At 45.3% G+C, this 20,438-nt stretch overlaps 1 protein-coding gene across 9 annotated transcripts in view; it reads left to right on the top strand.

Annotated features, from left to right (window-relative positions):
* The window catches only part of RASAL2 (RAS protein activator like 2), a 618,546-nt gene that overhangs the window by 385,003 nt on the left and 213,105 nt on the right, over window positions 1–20,438 (top strand). The window contains exon 1 of one of the 9 annotated variants that reach the window (XM_069231557.1): window positions 1,237–1,344. The exons of 6 other annotated variants lie outside the window; for them this stretch is intronic. Coding sequence is in view for 2 of the 3 variants with exons in the window: in XM_069231554.1 (XP_069087655.1) it covers window positions 16,899–16,977 (79 nt within the window). In the remaining variant the exon portion in view is untranslated. Of the gene's footprint in view, window positions 1–1,236; window positions 1,345–15,861; window positions 16,978–20,438 lie in introns of those variants that run through there. 2 more of the 9 variants (XM_069231554.1, XM_069231553.1) reach the window with 2 other exon arrangements.

Genomic DNA, 20,438 nt, shown 5'->3' with positions numbered 1-20,438 from the left:
CCGTGAGGGTGTGTACAGCTGCACTGTCTTGCAGGCAAGCGTTGTCTGTGTGGTGCTGGTATTGATGCATGTGCAGTTCACTAGGTCTGTGGTGCTGCTCAGGGGCTGTCGGTAGAGTGGTGATTGGGGAGGATGTAAGGATTTGAAGATGTACTTGGCATTTGGTGTGACTGGCTCTGTTTGGTTCCTAGGTTCGATTGCAGCTATATTTGCAGGCAGGAGTGGCTCTATGAGATGTGTAAGAAATTGATGTAGCTGTACTTGCAGGCAGTGGTGGCTCTGTGTGGTGCTTGAGAGATTGATGCGCCTGCCTAGCAGGCAGGAGTGTTTGTGTGGTGCAGGTTTTGAAAGTGCTGTGTTTGTAGTTTGTTAGCTATGTTGTGCTGCGGGGAATGTTGGTGGAGTGGGGATGGGGGTAAGGATAGGGATGCACAGCTATACTTGGTCTGGCAGTGTTTGATGCCTGGAGTCATGCAGGCAGGCGTGCCTCTGTGTGGTACATGGAAGTTTGATGCAGCTGTTCTTGCAGGCAGGAGTGGCTCTGTGTGGTGCCTGGGAGTTTCCTGCAGTTGTACTGGCAGGCAGGAGTGGCTCGGTGTGATGCCTGAGAGATTGATGCAGTTGTACTGGCAGGCAGGAGTGGCTCTGCGTGGTGCATGAGCATCTGTTGCGGCTGTGCTTGCGGTACTGGTGTCCCCATGGTTCCAGGGTGTTGATGCATCTCCTGGCAGGACGGGGAGGTGGTTGGCGCGGTGACACGAAGTGCATCAGCGCCCTAATGAGGAGAGATGGGGAGGAAGCACGGAAGAGACGGGTCATCATTTACGCACAGCGGGAGTGAATTCTCGCGCCTCGCCGTTTTAATATTCAGACCCCTGAGGCTTTATGATGCCTGTGGCAGTACAAGCGGTTGAACACAGTTTAGAGAAGAGGCTCTTAGCTCACTACCTCCCCCCTAGAGATCTGATTACAGAACCCGTTCAGCTGTTTTCCTTACATTCATCGATGACCTCCAACCCCTGCATACACCTCTTTCCACTCTACACAGGGTACGGATACCCCTCTTCAGAGGAAGCTCAGTGAAGATTCCCCCCCCCCCTGTATTGAATTACAAGCGCTGGGTACCTCCTAGTCTGGGAGCGTTCAATGATAAGCCACATGGTGGACTCCGTGATCCTGTGTCTGATGAGACAGAGCTGAAGTGGGACATGCCAGCAATGTGTGTCTCCTGCATGACGTAACTTCACCTGTGCTGCAACGCCAATATCGCCAACATGCATAACTTGTGATGGGATTTGTGCCACTGCTTCAGCGTTCTACTCCGATGCAGGTACATCACTTTAGGTAAGTGAGATTTAACCCCCTGGGCTTTCCTACTGCTTGTGCGTATGCTTCCCAATCTGCTTGTGGGAAACAATCTGAAAATGAAGGTCACGTACTGTGGCATTGTGGCCTTACAGTCAACGTCATCCCAAGCCATGCTGACTCTAGTTCGGGTTTGACACTGTTCCCATGGGGAGCAATGTCAAGACTGATATGCATGTCTGGGTCCAAACTGGGGTGGCATGGTGAGCAAAAGAACAATTAATTTGACCCATACCTGTGACTGGAGGTGAGTGTCTTAAAAGTTTCAGCACTCCATCCATCAACTTGTTGTGTTGCTATGTTCGCAGTAAGTGGCCAGGGTATGCCTAGATGTGGGTGCCTTGCTCACTGTGCCACTGGATTCAAGCTAGCCTAGCTGATGAGGGGTGATACCACGAAATTGGTCCCAGGATGCTTGTTTCTGGTCCAGGAAGGACCTCTCTTGGCAGTTCAGGCCGGACTGTTCCCATGGGGAGCAGGGTCAAGACTGATTTGTATATGGCTGGGTCCACACTGGGGTGGCATGGTCAGCAAAAGAATGATGAATTAAGCCTAGATCTGTGCCTGGGGAGTGAGTGAAAAGTTTTAGCACTCCATTCATCATCTTGTTGTGTTTCTATAGCCAATACACAAAAAAATATTTTTTTTATATTTTTACCGTTTTTGTGGTCTCTTCCACCAGGTGGCAGAAAAATGCAGAGCATGTGAACTTTGCACTGTCTCAAACCTCAAACTAGTTGCCACGGTTCAGTAACTTTGATTCCTACTTCATAAAATGATTATTTCTTGCTGCATTTCAATCTCTCTACATTGGCTTTATGTAGCACCCGCATTATTGGTTTGAAACTTAAGTATCTGTATTGTGAGTAGTTATTTTCATCTAAGGTCCACCTGATGTTAAAAGAAATGTTTCTTTAAACTGATTTGCCCTTTCCTTCCATCAACCATGAATATCAGCTTGGTCCAAACAAACCTGTCACATGTTGACTACTTTAGGCCAACCCTATTAGGCATGCCTCTGAAAAGTGCTGTACTAATGCCAGCATGAATCAGTCAGGCCTGGCATAAATAAGTGGGCATCCTGTAGTGCAACATAGGAACAGTGTTTCCTTGACTAAGTCTTCTGGTGCTGTCTGGCACAGTATATTGTCATTGGCAGAATGTGCACATATTCATTGGGATGACAGATGGGTGTTAGTCTGGCATAGTATATGGACAAATTTATGGCAAAGTCTGTGTAGTATGTTCTCCTGGAACTGAAAGAAATGGTATTCACCATAATGGGATATTCATTAAATTAATTAACACTGACATATCGGCTCCATTCTGCACAGACTCCTAGAGCAATTTTTATGCAATAAAAATATCTTTCCTTTCATAACCTATCAAAACATTTTCTTTGCTTTATTACCCAGTTATAACTAAACCTGTACTATTCAGACACATAGTCTGGTTAATCCCGTTTTAAATGCTGTTTTTCAATTACATTATGTAACAGAAGTAAAGTTAGTTAGCAGAAGTCGTACTGAAGAGGTGCTTAAAAGCTTCTCAAGGCAGACTAAATGCTCCAGAGCCTCACATTATCTTAATGTGTAGCCTCAGTACATTATTTTCCTCTATGAAGAAAAGACTCCTTAACCTTGGACCAATTATTTTTCACTTATTTCTTTAACATTTGGATTTTAACACATTGTTTTGCTTTAATTGGACCTCTTTGTCATCTGATGCCTTTTGAATCTTGCTTTGTCAGAAGTAATTATTTTAAACAACTGTTTCCTAGTTTACACCTTCATCAGAATGCTAGCTACAAATGTCCTTCCCAGTTTGAGAAAAAATCCGGAAAAGATTAACATGCATTGTGTTTTGTGTGCCATACTCGTACTGTGGCAGAAGGTCCTGTTTCCCTCAAAAATGCTGTTTAGAAGGTAAAGATTGGGGCCCTTTAGTGATGCGCATGTCTGTCTCTACAGCACAGTCGTAGTCCAGAAACCAGGCCAGAGGTAATATTTCACCTATCTCTTACATTGTTGCAATCCACTGTAAGACTTCCGTTTGTCCGTGATCAAAGCAGTACTGGTTGCCAGTGACACCAATAATGGGGCTTGAAAAATGCCAGGACAACCTGCGTAGCCACATGTTGCTCAAGAGTTGGTTTTATCTGTTCTGCCAGAGTTGGACACCACTTTGAACTGGTATTGTGGTTTCTTCTAAGTCCATAGCACTTGCCCAGTATCAAAATCAATTTGTGGTGCCCCAGATAGAAGATACTGTAATGTATTACAAATTAATGAATAAAGCTGTGTCTAACCTCAATGTCTTTACTGCTCCCAGTAAACTCTGAGATTGTGGAACTCGGCAGTAAAATGCACCTGCCCTGCAACAGGTTCTGTTAAAACGGGGATTCCTGGATCCCGGCATCATTTCATGTTTGACCTGAGCTTTGACAAAGCAGTGTAAAAGAAATAAAACTGAACCACGAGCCTTGTATCTCAAATGAAAACCCGTCGTCTCTTCCACTGCTCCTCTTTAAACGGAAGTAGGTGTGTGACCGCTGCCTCCTCTGCATCTTTGACAGCAGTTGGTGATTGCTCGAGTTGGAGTCTTGTAAACCATTTCCAGAACGTCTGCTCTGAAACTAGATCAGATTTTAGGTGGCCAGTGGCTGCTGGTTATCCTACGAGGTGATTAGTCCAGGGGCTGATACAACAATACTTTCTATATACAGATGCTATCATGTGACATCCAAGCTTCTGCTCCACCTAACTTATGTCACATGATTCAAAGCTAATGGCGTACAAAGGCTTTGAATTTATATTTCTTAGGTTATTCTCCTTTTGGAGCTCATATTGATGACGAGTGTACTAGATAAAGATCTAGCTGAATTCTTTAACGTTTATGGTTCATGATAAGAAATCTCAGAAGAAAGCAGATAATTCTTTACTTATTCTTGGGTGATGGACTCCTGCAAACAAGCTCTCACAAAACAATCTATGGGACTTTCAGTTGGGCTCCAAAGTCCTGCTGAGTCTGTGATTGCAGATGAACCACAGCACGTCCAAATGCATGCCAGTGCAGAGTACCCAGTACTTAAGGGCCTGGTTGGACACAAAGATCATTTGAAGGTATGATGCAGAAAGAATGTGACAGACCCAATACTAGAGTCTTTCCTTTCAGACCACTGAAGATCTTTAAAGGTAGATGAAGCCTCCTCTTCTGGGCTTAATGTCTTATTGCAAGTGTGGCCTCTCCAGGGACATCTCAAAGAGCATCAATGCTACAACAGGGAGATGGGAATATTGGCTGGATATCAAATACGCAGCTCTGTACTATCATTGAGGAAACATGAAGTTAAGTACCCTTCCTGATGCACCTTCAACATGATAGATGCTTCCCTGATGAGACGAGCAGCTCATGTTGATCACAGATGTTTCAAGGAACCTGATCATAGAGGGAAAACCCATATCACATTATTATGCTGACTGAGTGAGGGACCCCATTGAATGAGTTGATCAACACTGCATGCAGTTTAGAACGCTGATACTTTTCACCCACTTCATGAGGAAAACCCTCTAACTTGTATTGTCAAAATCACCCGAGGCTGCTAATTAACTGCAATATGTTGTAGGTCTCTGAAGAAGCTTTTCTTAAGGTGACTGCATAATTTTTTTTTAGGCCTGGTGTTCCCCGGTGCTTTTTGATTTTACTAAATGTAATATATATAGATATTGTTTACTTCAGCCAGCCCTCTTCATTTATTGGTCTCTTGTGTCATTCACATTTTCTTCTTCCCAGTATAGTTTACAGAATAAGGCAGTGAGTCCGCTCTCTTCTGCCATTGAATTTCAGCATTCTAATCTTTCACAAAGACCACATCCACACGCGAAGTAGTTCCCTACTGTTCCAGGGACTACTCTGGCAAAGTGGGCTTTGAGAGGCCAGAAAAATGTTTTCCTTTAGCTGATGTTTTTTTTTTGGGGGGGGGGGTGGAGTGTTGGGGGATAAAATATCGGCGAGGGCCTCTCAGCTCCTCAGAAATAAAGTTTAACAAAACAAGCATTCACAAAGCCAAAAGGATGGCAGCTAATGCTAGACCTATTTGCTTCGACAATATTTGTTTCTTCTTTGACACTTCGGCGTCCTTACCGCATTTCCTTTTTTTCCCTTTAAGAAAGGTGACATTACAAAAGGACTAGGCAATTCTTAAAATCTATTTAAAAAGGGATATTTCTCTGCATAAAAGGTTTTTAGAAACCCAGCATGCTGGCAGCGATTTTCTAGTGCTTCTGAATGTAATGGCGATACCCAGGAAGAAGAGTTCTGATTATAAGCCAGCATCTTTCTTTCTTTTTGCACAATATGTGGTCGTTATCTCTTGGCACATTATATAGGCATCTACTAGCTCGCTATCCTGGAAGTGAGCCAATTGCATATTAATTAAGAACGATTTATCAGTGCCAATTGCTGTCAGCTGTATTAGGACTGGTTTATTTTTATTTTACTTTCTATGTTGCAATGTCTATATTGAAAATTAAAGAGAGTTTATCTGAGCGATGTATGAACAAACTATGGCTAAGAGGGAATTTTGGCAGCGAGACTACTTATAGCTGCTACAAGTGGGGTGTCCTCACAGGGTGGGAGCAACTGGCACCTGCAGTACCTCGTGGCTTAAGAGGTGCGCATGGGTTATTTTTCTCACACGGCCTGGTGGGTTTTGATGGGCATATTCTGGGCCACTGAAATTATGTGATTGTGGAATAATTTGCATAGTTATACGTTTGCCACATTTGGCATATAATCCATCATCTGCTGCCTAATCTGCAGATTTTAACAAAACAATTTTTGTTTTTAGCTCAGAAACGGTTCAAAAGGTATTAAAAATGCAGCAACACGTGTTGTGGTGCAGTGGAAGACCCTTTGTAAAGCTTGACTGGTCACCTTTCTATTGCTTGTTGCTATATTTGGCTGCTAAGATGGTACTGGTGAGATACAATCAATGCCCGGACAGTGTTAACAAGTGTAAAAATGACAAAATAATGAAGTAATACTATCATAAAATGTGCCACATTACGTTGCATAATTTGCCTTTTTTGACCCATAATTTACTTATTCCTACCTCATAATATGGCTCTCCCCTGCCGCATGATTCTAGTGGTGGTGGGCATAGCTTTAAAGAGCTGTCCTTGCATGAAAATCTTCATGCAGGCTGTGGGTGGGATCAACAAGCTAGTGGTAGTTGGGTGATGGGTGAAGGGCATGAACAACCCATTGCATGTTCGGCCCTCTTGGCTGTTAAGTTCATTGTTTGCCTCATGACAGCATGGCATAAGGCCCCAGTCTACTTTCCACATTAACCTTTCTAAAGCAAGCATTAGCAAAGCCAGTAGCCTCGCATATACAAGAGCTGGTGGTAATGTGTTTTTGCCATGTTGTACATCAGTTTGGCTGCTATTCTGCATGGCTAAACGTAAGTGGTGTGGACTGTCATAGAGTGGAGTGGGGGAGTGGAGTGTTGTATGTTGGGGTGTAGAGTTGAGTGGAGGAGAGAAGAGTTAAATGGTTCAGTGGCAGAGTGTTGTGGGCTGGACTAGGGTTGAGTGAGTTGGAGTGGATTGAAGTAGTAGGTGGATTGGATTGAACTGGGGTGGGTTGGATTGGATTGAACTGGGGTGGGTTGGAGTGGGGTGGGTTGGACTGGGGTGGGGTGGATTGTGGTGGAATATAGTAGGGTAGTTTGGGTTGGAGTGGGGCATGTTACTTTGGATTGGAGTGGGGCAGATTGTTTTGGTTTGCAGGGGGCAGATTATTTTTGTTGGAGTGGGGCAGTTTTTTTTTATTACAGTGGAGCAGATTGTTTTGGATTACAGTGGACAGATTGTTTTGAACTGCAGTAGGGCAGACTGGAGTGGGGCAGATTGTTTTTGATTGGAGTGGGGCAGATTGGAGTCGGGTAGATTGCTTTGGATTGGAGTGGGGCAGAATGCTTTGGATTGGAGTGGGGCAGAATGCTTTGGATTGGAGTGGGGCAGAATGCTTTGGATTGGAGTGGGGCAGAATGCTTTGGATTGGAGTGGGGTGGAATGTTTTGGATTGGAGTGGGACAGATTGTTTTTTGGTTTGGAGTGGGGCAAATTGATGTTGATTGAAGTGGGGCAAATTGATGTTGATTGAAGTGGGGCACATTGCTTTTGATTGGAGTGGGGACGATTGCTGCTTTTGATTGGAGTGGGGACGATTGCTGCTTTTGATTGGAGTGGGGACGATTGCTGCTTTTGATTGGAGTGGGGACGATTGCTGCTTTTGATTGGAGTGGGGACGATTGCTGCTTTTGATTGGAGTGGGGACGATTGCTGCTTTTGATTGGAGTGGGGACGATTGCTGCTTTTGATTGGAGTGGGGACGATTGCTGCTTTTGATTGGAGTGTGGCAGATTGCTGCTTTGCATTGGAGTGTGGCAGATTGCTGCTTTGCTTTAGAGTGTGGCAGATTGCTGCTTTGCTTTAGAGTGTGGCAGATTGCTGCTTTGCTTGAGAGTGTGGCAGATTGCTGCTTTGCTTGAGAGTGTGGCAGATTGCTGCTTTGCTTGAGAGTGTGGCAGATTGCTGCTTTGCTTTAGAGTGTGGCAGATTGCTGCTTTGCTTTAGAGTGTGGCAGATTGCTGCTTTGCTTTAGAGTGTGGCAGATTGCTGCTTTGCTTTAGAGTGTGGCAGATTGCTGCTTTGCTTTAGAGTGTGGCAGATTGCTGCTTTGCTTTAGAGTGTGGCAGATTGCTGCTTTGCTTTAGAGTGTGGCAGATTGCTGCTTTGCTTTAGAGTGTGGCAGATTGCTGCTTTGCTTTAGAGTGTGGCTGGCTGCTGCTTTGCTTTAGAGTGTGGCTGGCTGCTTTGCATTAGAGTGGGGCTGGTTGCTTTGCATTGGAGTGGGGCTGGTTGTTTTGGATTGGAGTTAGGCCGGTTGCCTTGGATTGGAGTGGGGCAGATTGCTTTGCATTGGAGTGGGGCCTGTTTCTTTGCATTGGAGTGGGGCCTGTTGCTTTGCATTGGAGTGGGGCCTGTTGCTTTGCATTGAAGTGGGGCCTGTTGCTTTGCATTGGAGTGGGGCTGGTTGCTTTGGATTGGAGTGGGGCAGCTTGTTTTGGATTGAAGTGGGGCAGATTGTTTTAAATTAAAGTTGGGCAGATTGTTTTGAATTGAAGTGGGCAGATTGTTTGTTTTAGATTGAAGTGGGGTGAAGTGGGGCAGATTGTTTTAGATTTGAGTGGGGCAGATTGCCTTGAATCGGGGTGGTGCAGAGTGTTTTGTATTGGAGTGAGGCAAATTGTTTTGGATTGGAGTGAGGCAAATTGTTTTGGATTGGGATGGGGCAGATTGTTTTGGATTGCAGTGGGGCAGATTGTTTTGGATTGCAGTGGGGCAGATTGTTTTGGATTGCTGTATTGGAGTGGGGCAGATTGTTTTGGATTGAGTTGGGGCAGATTGGAGTGGGGTTGGTTGGAAGGACTGGAGTGAGTTGGATTGGAATGGAGTGAGGTGGACTGGGTGGGAGTGAAGTGGACTGGAATGGAGTGTGGCAGATTGTTTCGGAGTGAGGCTGATTGTTTTGGAATGGGGTGGGGTAGATTTGACAAAGCTTCAAAGCGCTTTACTGCAAGTACTACCCAGAAGCCTAAAGTAAGTGGTCTGCCCATTAGTTATTGGGGTTAGTTTTGCATGCTTATCCCATGCATTCAAGCCAGTTTCTTTGTGGTACATTGTTGACATAGATGTGATTATTAAAGGGGGCTATGTGAGATGCCTGCTTGAATTAATAGATACTATTAGGGTTTACAAAAAGTGCTTTAAGGCAGATAGACATGAGATTTTAGAGTAACTTGTATACAGAAGAGGCAGGCAGAAGGTAGAAAGAAGCAGAGGTCGATTTAAAAAATGTGTTAGAAAGTCAATTTTTTATGCAGGATTTTAAGGAATATAACACGTTGAGAATTTGTGCATGCAATGTGTGGATGTAAACCTGTTGAAAGAAACTGTTTCAAATTATGTTCCAAAGGAATGTAGCTTACACAGTCTTTCGAGAATCATTCTTCCAGAGGTGACCCTGATAATTCTCACAATAAAAAAGGAAGCACATTGCTTGTTTAGACCCCTTTACTTAGAGCAGTGTGACAAATAAAAGCCTCTTTTTACATATACACTACAGAATATTTAATACTATAAAGTATTACAGTTTATGTAAATTATATGCACCATAAACAACATATATATTATAAAAAATATGTAAACATCCATCAACTTAAAAATAGAACAAGGCAATTGATACACATTGCAGCAACCATTAGTATATTCAGTGCATGTGTGTGACCCATTCAGTGTCTGGTTCGGAAGGTGCTGACTCCTGCATCCACCAGAAGAGCACCCCCATAGAAAAGACACCATGTCCAGCAGAATGGATATGTCTGGGATCATCTTCCTCTTCCAGGAGCCACGTTACCTTGTAGTCTCTTAGTAGATTTGAGTGGGGCAGATTATTTTGGATTGGATTAGGGCCGGTTGGAGTGGGGCAGATAGTTTTGGAATGGAATGGAGGCAGTTTGTTTTGGATAAGAGTGGGGCAGATTGTTCTTGGATTGGGGTGGGGCAGATGGTTTTGGATAGCTGTACGGGAGTGGTCAGCTTTTTTTTGGTTTGGATTGGAGGGGGCAGATTGGAGTGAAAAGGATTGGGGCTTACTTCACGATTATGTGCTAAACCATAGTTTTGAAAATGACACGTAAGAAAGAAACAATGTTGCTTTGCAATATTTTTTAACAAGATAATGCTCATCTTTTGAGAACAGCACCCACGAGCAAAAACAAACCAAAACATGAGTGCCAAGTGAGCAAAGAAGACTTGGCAAAATAAAGAAAACAGCTATAGAAAATATATCTTTGCAATTTTGTTTTTGTCAGTCACGTGCCTTCTGTGTGCAGGGCAATAAAAGTTACAAAGAACAAAATAGTACCTTAATCACATCGGGAGCAGGGGTTGGTACTGATTAAGTTGAATGAATCAGTGCTTGGTCCCTGCTCCACAGATAGGTTAAAAAATAATGATATGCCAGCCGTGACCAACTGCAAGGCTGTAAGGAGGAGTTGCCAGGCAACCCAACAAATGATTAGCGCCATGGAGGCTCAGTCATTTTTTAAATACAGCCGCGTCTTGCAAGCAATATATATGCGCTAGTGCATGCTATTGCAGGTTCAACCCTGGAAAAAAAGGTCTTGCCCTCAAGGTCATTTCTTCTCGACATATGCTTTGTATTGTAGTGAGAGCTTTGGAAGTACCGTCGTCATTGGTAGATGCTGCTTGACACCTTCTTTTGGCCAGTGGGACTCTTTCTGCCCACATAGTGCCAGCCCTGTTAGGTGCATCTCATCTGGACATGTAGCCCGGTAACTCTGTAGTGATTTTGTGTGAGTTTGTTCTCGAGTGCACGCCTTTAACTACCAATGTTGATTTGATTTTAAAATCGGAGACTAACAAGTTGGCACAAACTACCCAGGTGTGCTGCATTGTGGGATACCGTATGAACAGGTAAATGCTGCACGTCAAATGTGGCTTCTCAGCGAAAGGCCCACATTAAGAAGCATATAAGCGAATAGCAAAGAGGGCACCTGTTTAACTATACGCCCACTAAACCATGTGCTAGCAGGGATCATTAGTCAGTCTAACACTTTGTATGACGTTTTGTTGGCACCTTACTTCTGCGATTCAGTTTTGCAGCATTGAGAGGCAAGTGTGCCCGGAAGAATGTGACTGCAGAAATCACCTGCACGATTCTTTGGGGCGGCCTAGCATTGCCAGCAGATCCTATGCCTTGGGAACTGCTGTGCCAGTCCCGCCTCCTGCTACCCGGGGTGCAGGCGACGCTGGCACAGTCTCCCGAAGCCGAGCCAGCACTGCGGTCCTTGCAGTTCCGGTATTACTGGCTGTGAGAGCTCAGAAAATGTATTAAGAGATGAGAAATTAAATTGTCTGCATGCGCTTTATTATATTCGTGGGCTCAGCGCCTCTTTCACTTAATGCAGCACCTTACAGCTGGAGACATTAGGTGTCGAGACTCGGTTCCAGCAGTGATAGAAAGGATGGTATTATTATTATTAAAATGGAGCCCCCTCCCAGTCCTCGACATTAAGCGTAGACGGTCCTACTATGTCTAGGGCATTATTATTAAAGAGTTGCCTCGCCGGTCCAAAGCAGTGTCCGCCGGCCCAGGGCATTATTATTACAAAGTGCCTTGTTCAAAGCGCTACTATTAGCATGCGCACATCCGGTCTAGGCTATAGTGAGCAGTACCCTTCCAGGGCATTAGTTCTAAAGAGCCCCCCTGCACAGGGCATTATTATAATTATTGAAAATTTCAGGCTAGGGCATTCGCTTTGGAGTACCCTCAGCCCTAGGGCATTATTATTATAGAGTGCCTGCTCCACTTCAGGGCACTATTACTAGTGTACGCCCGAACCATCTGGGAACACTCGTTAACTATAATTGCCCAGTGACCCTCAGACTGTTTTATCGAGACATCCTTTGTGCACTGGGCTGGGGTCTGTGTAAGTACAGCCTGTCATTCACTGCCACTTGACCATCCCATCGCCACAGTCAAGTCTTATCTTTACCACTGGAGCCATCTTCTTGATTAACCTGCCTGCCCCTGATCCGGTGTATGATGTAACAGCAGTCACAATTCTTGGCAAAAGAGGTCCATGCGCACCTACCATTTCTGCCTTGGCAAGAAACCTTCCACTTCTCACCTACCCATACTTGTCCAAGTATTGTGAAGCAGCAGTGTAGCCTTCTCATTCAGTGTAGCAGGTCAGCACATTGTTATAACACTGTGCCGACCTCGCCATCCTTTGGAGAATGAACACAGTGTTGAGTGAAGGGAGCCTTGTAACTTAGTGGCGCAGAGTACAGAATCTGCTCTTATGGCCAGTGGTACAGTGTTAAAAGACTGGGCTGTGGCTTATTGATATACCAGCTGAGGTCCGTGTTGGCATTTAGTGTCACATGGTGGCACCCTATTTAAATGTGGACTGCCCTTGTGACTAGCATAATATGCAAGGGTGGCCACAAGGTTTGGAGGTCATTATGGGGACAGTATTACAAGACGGGCAATGTCATGACTCTGTGGCACATGGCAATGCATTATTAGGAGATGGGGGAGTGTTGCCTTTTTACTCAGTGGAACATAGGACCATAGTATTAACAAGGCATAGAGCTGACCATGTCTCTCTGTGCCCCCCAAACCTGACCTTGTCTCTGAGTACCCCCAAAAGACACAGTTTGTAGGGACAAGGCTGTCCTTAGGACATAGTGGAGTATAGAGCACAGTACAGAGACAGGGCTGGCTGGATACTCAATGGCACAGTAGTCATTTACATGCTTGGCCTTGTGGCTCAGCACTGGAGTCCGAGAATAACTAGATAGGGCTTGTCATGTGATTCAGGTGCATACTATAGTGCAGTATTACAAGATGGGAATGGGCTGTCCACTCAATGGCACAAAAGGGCATAATTTTAAGAGATGAGGCGTGCCGCCTCAGTGGAGAGTGGTGCACTGCATAAACAGACAGGACTGGCCTTGTGACACAGTGGTACCGTATTAATGCACATGGGTGGCCTTCTAGCCCATGGTCCCTTGATGGAGTTGCTGCCAAAGAATCAGTATGAAAAGATGGGACTAGTTTTGTCATTAAGTAACAGTGTTAAAACAGAGCATGCTCAGGGACGTATCTTCAAGGGGGTGTTTTTGGGATGTCACACCCCTCCGCCACCCCAGCTACTACTACCACCACCACCACCACTAAATGTATTTTTTTATAAATAGCTGAGTACAGGTGCTTTCAGTCTGGTAGTGTGAGATGTCAGACGGATTTCACCAGGAGTTTGTACGTACACACTACAAAAATGCACACACTCTCCCCTTCTGTTTCAAACATTCTCAAAAATATTGGTTATTTTACAAAATAGTGTGTTTTCTCTCTTAGTGCTCCTACTAATCCGCATTCCTCTCCCTCTCCACTACCCTTTAGGACCCTCTCATGCACCCTGCGTGTCGTATAATGTATTTAAACATTATATGCCAGCCTGTTTGTTAGAAAATCTGAAGCTCAGACCTGCCCCACCAATCTCCCCCTCACTCCCCGCGATGGCACGCAAGGGCACAATATCTAGAGTGGATACGTTTGTGGCTAGGCAGTTGTTGGATCACTGTATTACGATATAGGGCTGGTGTTGTGACTTGGACAAAATGGGTGCACTATTAAAAGATGGGGCAGGCCTTATTATTTCAGAGCACAGTATAAAGAGACATGTCTGCCCTTCTCCGTCATTGGTGGCACAGTATTAAAAGATGGAGCTTGTCGCTGGCGGTGTATTGCGTTCTACATTGCAGGACAGGATTAAAGTCTAATTTTAAGCACCTTGTAATTGAGGGCTATGCTGGTGGTCTACATGCTTATGTGCACAACTTGGTCCATAGTTAATAGTGCGCTCTATATAACATAACGTCATTGTATGCCCTTGGTTCAGGTGCAGTATTAGGGATTTCTTAGCTCTGAGCTGCTGCTTCATTGCTATGAGAAGACCTTCTTTTCAGGTCTGAAGTGTTCTCTTCCAATGCTCTGCTTTTTGACTAACTGCTTCCAAGCACTCCTTTGTGCTGTGAAAAGCCTATAAATTATCTTTCTCGTAGGTAAAGTGCCTTTGATAACACCCTTGTGCTGTGACGTTCCTGTGATGACTTCATTGTTCTGTAAAATATATGTAGTCCCACCTTTGAATTGTGTGAGGTGCTTGTGATACATCTGTCTAAGTGCCTTGGATCACACCCTTGTAGTGTGGACTGCTTTTGATAATGTTCTCCTCAAGGACATATGGGAGCGAGTAGTCTAACGTTCACTGTAGAAGAAAATTGTGAGTTGAAAACCAGTGCATCAGACTGGAATATAAGGGCTTGATTATTTACTCTTAGTACGTCTTATAGGTTGTGCTCCCAGGTTTCCTGTATTGCTAGTGCCATGACGTCACAAGATGGCAACCTGTGCTTTATACAGCACATAAATCCATACTATTAAAAGAATGCCGGGCGTTCTTCTCAACATTACACCCGTTTAGGTCATGCAACAGAGTACCTCCCCTGTTATCATACCTCATGTCATCCATTGTTCAAAAAAAGTATAATAGGAATGTCGATAGTGAATACTGAGGCTGATGCTGTCAGCTATTGGCTTTCATATGTATTTCACGCATTGCCATTGCTTGGATTGATTGTTGATAATAGCAGTGGCTTTTCATGTTTGGTTGTATCGCCCCATTTGTGTCCCTCTGGGTTTCGTTCATGAAGTATCATGTGGTCTTTTTGTTAGACTGCAAATGCGACAGTGTTAAGAGACAGTGAGTGTTCTTTGGCGTCTTTCTTTTGCTCACATGACATTGTAATTGCCAATTTATGTTTTTACCGAAACGCAGGCTGTTTGTATGCCTCAGCGTTTTACAAGGATGCAGTGCTATGCACTAAGGCACCCTTGGACATTAATTTATTTCACTTGCTGTCATGATCTGTTGAGTAAACAAGGGCGTGCACCCACTTTAGGCTTTCTGAAAGATGCACCAAAAACACTGCACTTGTGTTAATAGTAAACGCTAGGCAATATTACTTATATTTCAACACAAACGTCTGACTTTTTCACAACCCTCTTCTTTGAGGGTGCAGTTTGGCACAGCTAATGAAGCCTGTTCACTAAAGGGGGCCTGCGACCTGCTTCCATATTGATGTAGACTATAAGATCAGAGAGTTCGATGGAACGATGGGGGCAACACACATAGTAACGCACCTGCATTTTCTTTTTTGACATCTAAACGCTGTAACTCTTTACCTCTCGTCCCGAAATCCATCCCCAGTATCCTGATTGTCAGGGAAAAAAAACTGAAAAACAAACTATTCCATTTCTGATCTTCCCCTGGTCAGTCTGCTGTTTCCCTTTTAACAACAGAACGCCCTCAGTGGTAATCGCCGCACAATACAAAATGCATAACATTAGGAGACATTCCCCCTTACAAAACCAGACCTTTTGGCTTTGTAAGTGTTTGTATTAATGTTAATTGCCAGTGGTGTACTTTTTAGATTTCACCTGGCGTGTCCTCCCTCTTCTGCTCATAATCTAGCCTTTTCCCTATCCACCTCCCTCGCTTTATACAACCCGCCTCAGTTATCTCCATTTTTTTCGTATCCCCATACACACTTCTCCCTCAGCCTTCCTGTAGTGCACCCCATTCTTTCCTCAACCCCCCTCCCCCTTCCCTAATTGAAGCCCCTCCTCCATTCCTCCTCTCCACCCTCATCCCTCGCCCAGATTATCCCTCCCTCCTGCAGCCCCGCCTCTCCTCTATTGTTCTCCCTCTTGTCTTTGCTCCCCTCGATCCTCCCCCGTCCTTCTCCATCCCCACGTGCCCCTCCTCCTCCCAGACTAGACCTGCACGCGGCCCGGGCCATGGACCGGTCGAGCTCTCTGTGTAATGAGGAAGGCCCCCTCTAATAGCCTAATGCCGCCGTTGGCCGCCACCAGCAGATTCCATTATGGGCGATCAATGCAACCCTCCTGCGCGAGGCGAGGGGTGTGGGCGGGGGGTGGGGAGGATCTCCGAGGGCTCGCTCTTCACAGATTGATCAGCCAGGCTTTGCATAAAGAAAATTATGTAGAGAAGCATCTGTCCTTCCGAGCAGGGCAGGAAGGAGCCAGTGCGGACTCGGAGGTACGAGGGAGGCCGTCACTTTGTTTCTCCTTGAAGACTTCGCCTCTACTTGGGGATAGAAAGACGAGGGCATGAAGGCAGCTGGAGAGAAGACGCCCTTTTCGTGTCGGATGTTAAACCTGGGTGAAAAATCGTCTCTATGTGGGAAAACTCATGACTGAATTCAGATGCCTGAACTAGTCGCGAGGCGGGCAGTACCAGAGCCCTTACTGGCTGATGTTGGAAGTGCGTGGATTAGTAACCTACTGCAGGTGCAAAAACACTTAGTGCCTTAATGCAAGTGCTTGGACTTCTTGCCACGTGGAGTTCGCTGTTGTATAGGCCCAGCACTTTTAGTTTGTTCTAAGCATCTTGGGCATTTCAGACGAAGGCCTCCTTTTTGTACTCAACCACCTCGTAAAGCCAGGACTTCATCGAAAGGCCTTCTAGACACCTTATTGGGAGGTCGTCCACAGCGCTATATCCTGGCACCGCAGAGTTACTGGGGCCCTTCAGGCTGGTTTGCCAACGCCTTGCCCTTACAACATCTTGTTATGGGAATACTGGGCCTTTCAACTAAAGGCCTGTCTTAAGTATTACCTACACAGACTTCAGGCCGCTCTACCTCGTCCATCCAGGCCTCCACTGATGGACCATCCAGACAAAATATTGCGGACTCCTCTGCAGCGCTGTGCCCAGGTGCTGTAGAGTTACCTGGTCCTACAGGCCGGTCTACCTACCCTTAGTGTTCCCAGGTTCTTGTGGCGCCATGAATTTCCTCTCTCCTGGCGAGGCTGAATGGCTGGATAGCAGCACCGAGGAGGAGCGGAGCCTGCTGTCCTTTCTAGGTACAATGTTAGAATGGGGCACATGTGTGGCGCATGGGGGACTCTAGCTCAGTTTGATGGGAAGGTACACGCATGTGGAGCGCCTTTGCGTTTGTTCTGCGTTTGCACCCTGATGCGCAGCAATTGATTTTCACTTTCTGTAAGGCCTACGTCCTATTGCACAGTCAACATTTCACTTTATTGATTTTTGCGTGTTAGACTCACATGAAGTGCTAAATCACCTAGCTATTGACTCACTCGAAGTCTGTGGTCGTGCTGGGTACAAGATCCACTCCCATGGATTGTGTGCGACCATTGGGATATGGTGTGATGGGGCCATTGCAGTAGCACAGTTTAATTTGTGGGTCACGTAGAGAGAGTCATGACTTAAGGCCTGGTGGTGTAGCGGGGGTTAGAAGGTGGAACTGATGTTGGGGTTGCAGCAGTGATCAAAAGGGTTAGCAGACAGTAATGTTGTCTCTGATAGCAGTGTGCTGCATTGATGCCCTGTGTAAGGTGTGCTGTACGGGTTAGGCTGTGGACAACACTGTGCTTTAAGGTGCTGGAGTGCTTTGGAGTGACTGGGCTCTGGACAGGCTGCTTCAAAGTTCTTTACTGAATAACTGCACTTAAGTGCCCCTGTCCTTCATTCAGTGCTGCTTGATTGCACTGTCCGTGTTTAATTTATTCCGATGGGTGCAGGTAGTGGGCATCAGCACTCACTTTTAGGGACTGAGACTTATTTTTGTCAGCGTTTGACTCTGTCGCAAAGGGAGAAGGCAGAAGGGAGAGAAAGACGGGGAAACAGTGACAAAGTGGGAAACGCACTGAGGAAAAGAATCTGCAAGAGTGAAATCGAGACAGGAAAAGTAAGGGGGTCGAAGGAGGCTTGAAGAGGAATCCAGATTAGGCATCCTTAGTGTTCGGAAAAGTATTCGGCGACTTTGAGAAACTTTGAGCCGTAGCTCTTTTTATTTTTAGTAGTTTATTATTTCACACGTCTAGCACTGTGGTTCTGATTCGGTTTGTTCATGTAGCACTAGGATACTGCCTTACCCCAGAGCACCCCAAAACAATGCAAGCATACAGAAGCGAGTAGTGAGCATCATTGGTATATGTCGGGAGCTTGTCGTTACCTCCTTGACTGCCCTTGAAGCCCTCCTGGGGACCCACAAAAGGCCCTGAAGTACCATATAATGCGATAACAATACAAGGAATGCCCAATTTGTACAATAAGGTGGGGCTGCTGTGCGCTCTGCTCATCCACGTTTGTTCTTTCAATACTACAGCTCCCTTTTTGATCAGCTGTTTCTTTGGGTGTGTAGGCTGAGTAGCAGCGGGACAGGGATGCCGTCCACTCCAAGAAAGAAGAGTTACAGTCCCAATATTTATATCTTTGGAAAGAATAGGCCGTATTTATTTTACAAAACAACACATTCAAAGTTTAAAATTCTAAAAATAAACGCTTAACATTTATAATAGCAATAATGACACCATGACAGCAGACTTTATACATTTACAAAGTATAATAATATTTACATTTAAATATTTTCCAAGTTTGATTAAGGAATATTTTGAAGCTAGCATTGCTCCAGGCTGGGACCCATCTCACACTTGCAATTGGCCAAGCAAAAATGCTTGACTGCACTAACCCACTTGATTGACTCTTAAAAAGTGTTATATAAGATGGCGAAAACCATCCATCCTCATGCATGAGTGTCCAAATCACCATCGAGCAGTGCTTAATTTGTGCTTTTTGTTTCCGGTGCAGAGCACCGGCACTTATTTTTGAGGGCCGGGGCTTATTCTTCTGAGCAAAAGACACATATGGGGAAGACGGAGAAAGAGAAAAACAAAAAAGCGTCACAAAGGGAGAAAGTAGAAAGCTGCTAGAGTGAGCTGAAGGGGCAGGGAGTGGCTGTAAAGGGGTTAAAGAGGCCTGAGAGGGCTTCAAGATTACGCTGCCTCAGTATTCCATGTTCCCGCATTTAATTGCAGCAGCCGCCTGTTTATGAGGAAGGCTTTGGGCACCGGTACGTTTATATTTACAAATTAAGCATTGCCCTTGCGCAACCATATTTCGGTGTCAGTCATAGGCAACTGTTCCTAGATGCTCCATCATGGACAATTCTTCATCCCTCCCTTCTTCCTTTTGCCCCACGGACCTCCCCAAATGGGGACAGTGGGTCCCACGTCCTGTGCCTTAAAGCCAACCAACGTCATTAGTGAACCAATCTGGGAACAAAACTTTTTGTGCAATGTCTTAGTGTGTTAAACTGGGAGCTATAAAGTTCTTGTAGAGCGTTAACTGCCCAACTGAAGCAGTACTAACCCGACCATACATGCCCTATGGCCAAAGAGGAAGTCGGAACATTACAGACACTCTGTATAGGAACACTACTAACAACCTTGCAGTAGTGACCGAATCTCTTCTACTTCCCCCTGTACAGTAGTCTACCAAGTGTAGGGTGGGTTTCATCACTGTAGGGAGCAACTGCACTAAGAGGCATCTGATGAGGCAGGGAAACAGAACAAACCTGATCTGTTCTCCTCATCAGATTTGATTTGACAGTGATAGTTTTGGATACTGAGGCTCCTGCTACAGCACTCCTTAGTTTTTATATTATTTAGTTGCAGTTTTGTTTTCTTATTGATCTGTGATATACTGTCATAGTTGAATTGGTTCACAGAGTCAGCGATGTGAATGAACAACAGGTAATAGTTGAAAGGGTTTGCATAAATGCCAGCAAGTTTCTCGATCTGTGGTTTTCCTTTTGATGTAGTTCTTGGTATAATTTCTGGTTGGGTTAGCGGAGGTGGTTGTCATGTCAATGACACATGAGGATGTGTCATTGACACATCAATGACTAGAACTCTGTGAAGGTCTGCTGTTCTTGTGAACGAAAGAGAACCTGCTGCTAGGCATAGGGTCTTGTTTTGAAGTTTCTTCAGAGATATAGTGTACGTCTCCAGACAACCGACCCACACTGTTGAAGCATATGAGAAAACCATTTGAGTCTCCGGGGTTTTGTAGCGTCCCTGGGAAGCCTCAATATCACCTCCCTCCCACACCACAGTGACTTGCTCCAACTTCTTCTGCTGCAGTGATTTTACGCCTGCAACAATGCCGGAGGAGTTTAAGAGCTGGGGAAACCGAAGTCCCTCAAGTGTTGGTTCACAAAATGTCTGAGGGTAACACTGGGCGCCCCCTAGGCCTAGCCTAATGTGTTTCACCCCCTGTGTTTTGAGTTACAGTGCCTCTACGTTATGTAGTGCTAACATGAAGCAGTACATCCTTTAGAGTGCAAATGAAGTCATTCGGTGTTTTGTCACTGCACAAGCGCTGCAACCTGTCCCCAGAGTGAGGCATGGGATTTCATAGTATTTACCCGCATTAGGCAGCCCTACTTCCTCTCTCCCGGTGCTGCAACTTCCGCCGTTAGTTAAGAGCGGCGTCAGAGGCCTGGTTTTAACTTCAGTCC

This window comes from Pleurodeles waltl, chromosome 4_2, assembly GCF_031143425.1.
Source record: "Pleurodeles waltl isolate 20211129_DDA chromosome 4_2, aPleWal1.hap1.20221129, whole genome shotgun sequence".
Lineage (NCBI taxonomy): Eukaryota > Metazoa > Chordata > Amphibia > Caudata > Salamandridae > Pleurodeles > Pleurodeles waltl.
This window is presented reverse-complemented; position numbering and strand designations above follow the sequence as displayed.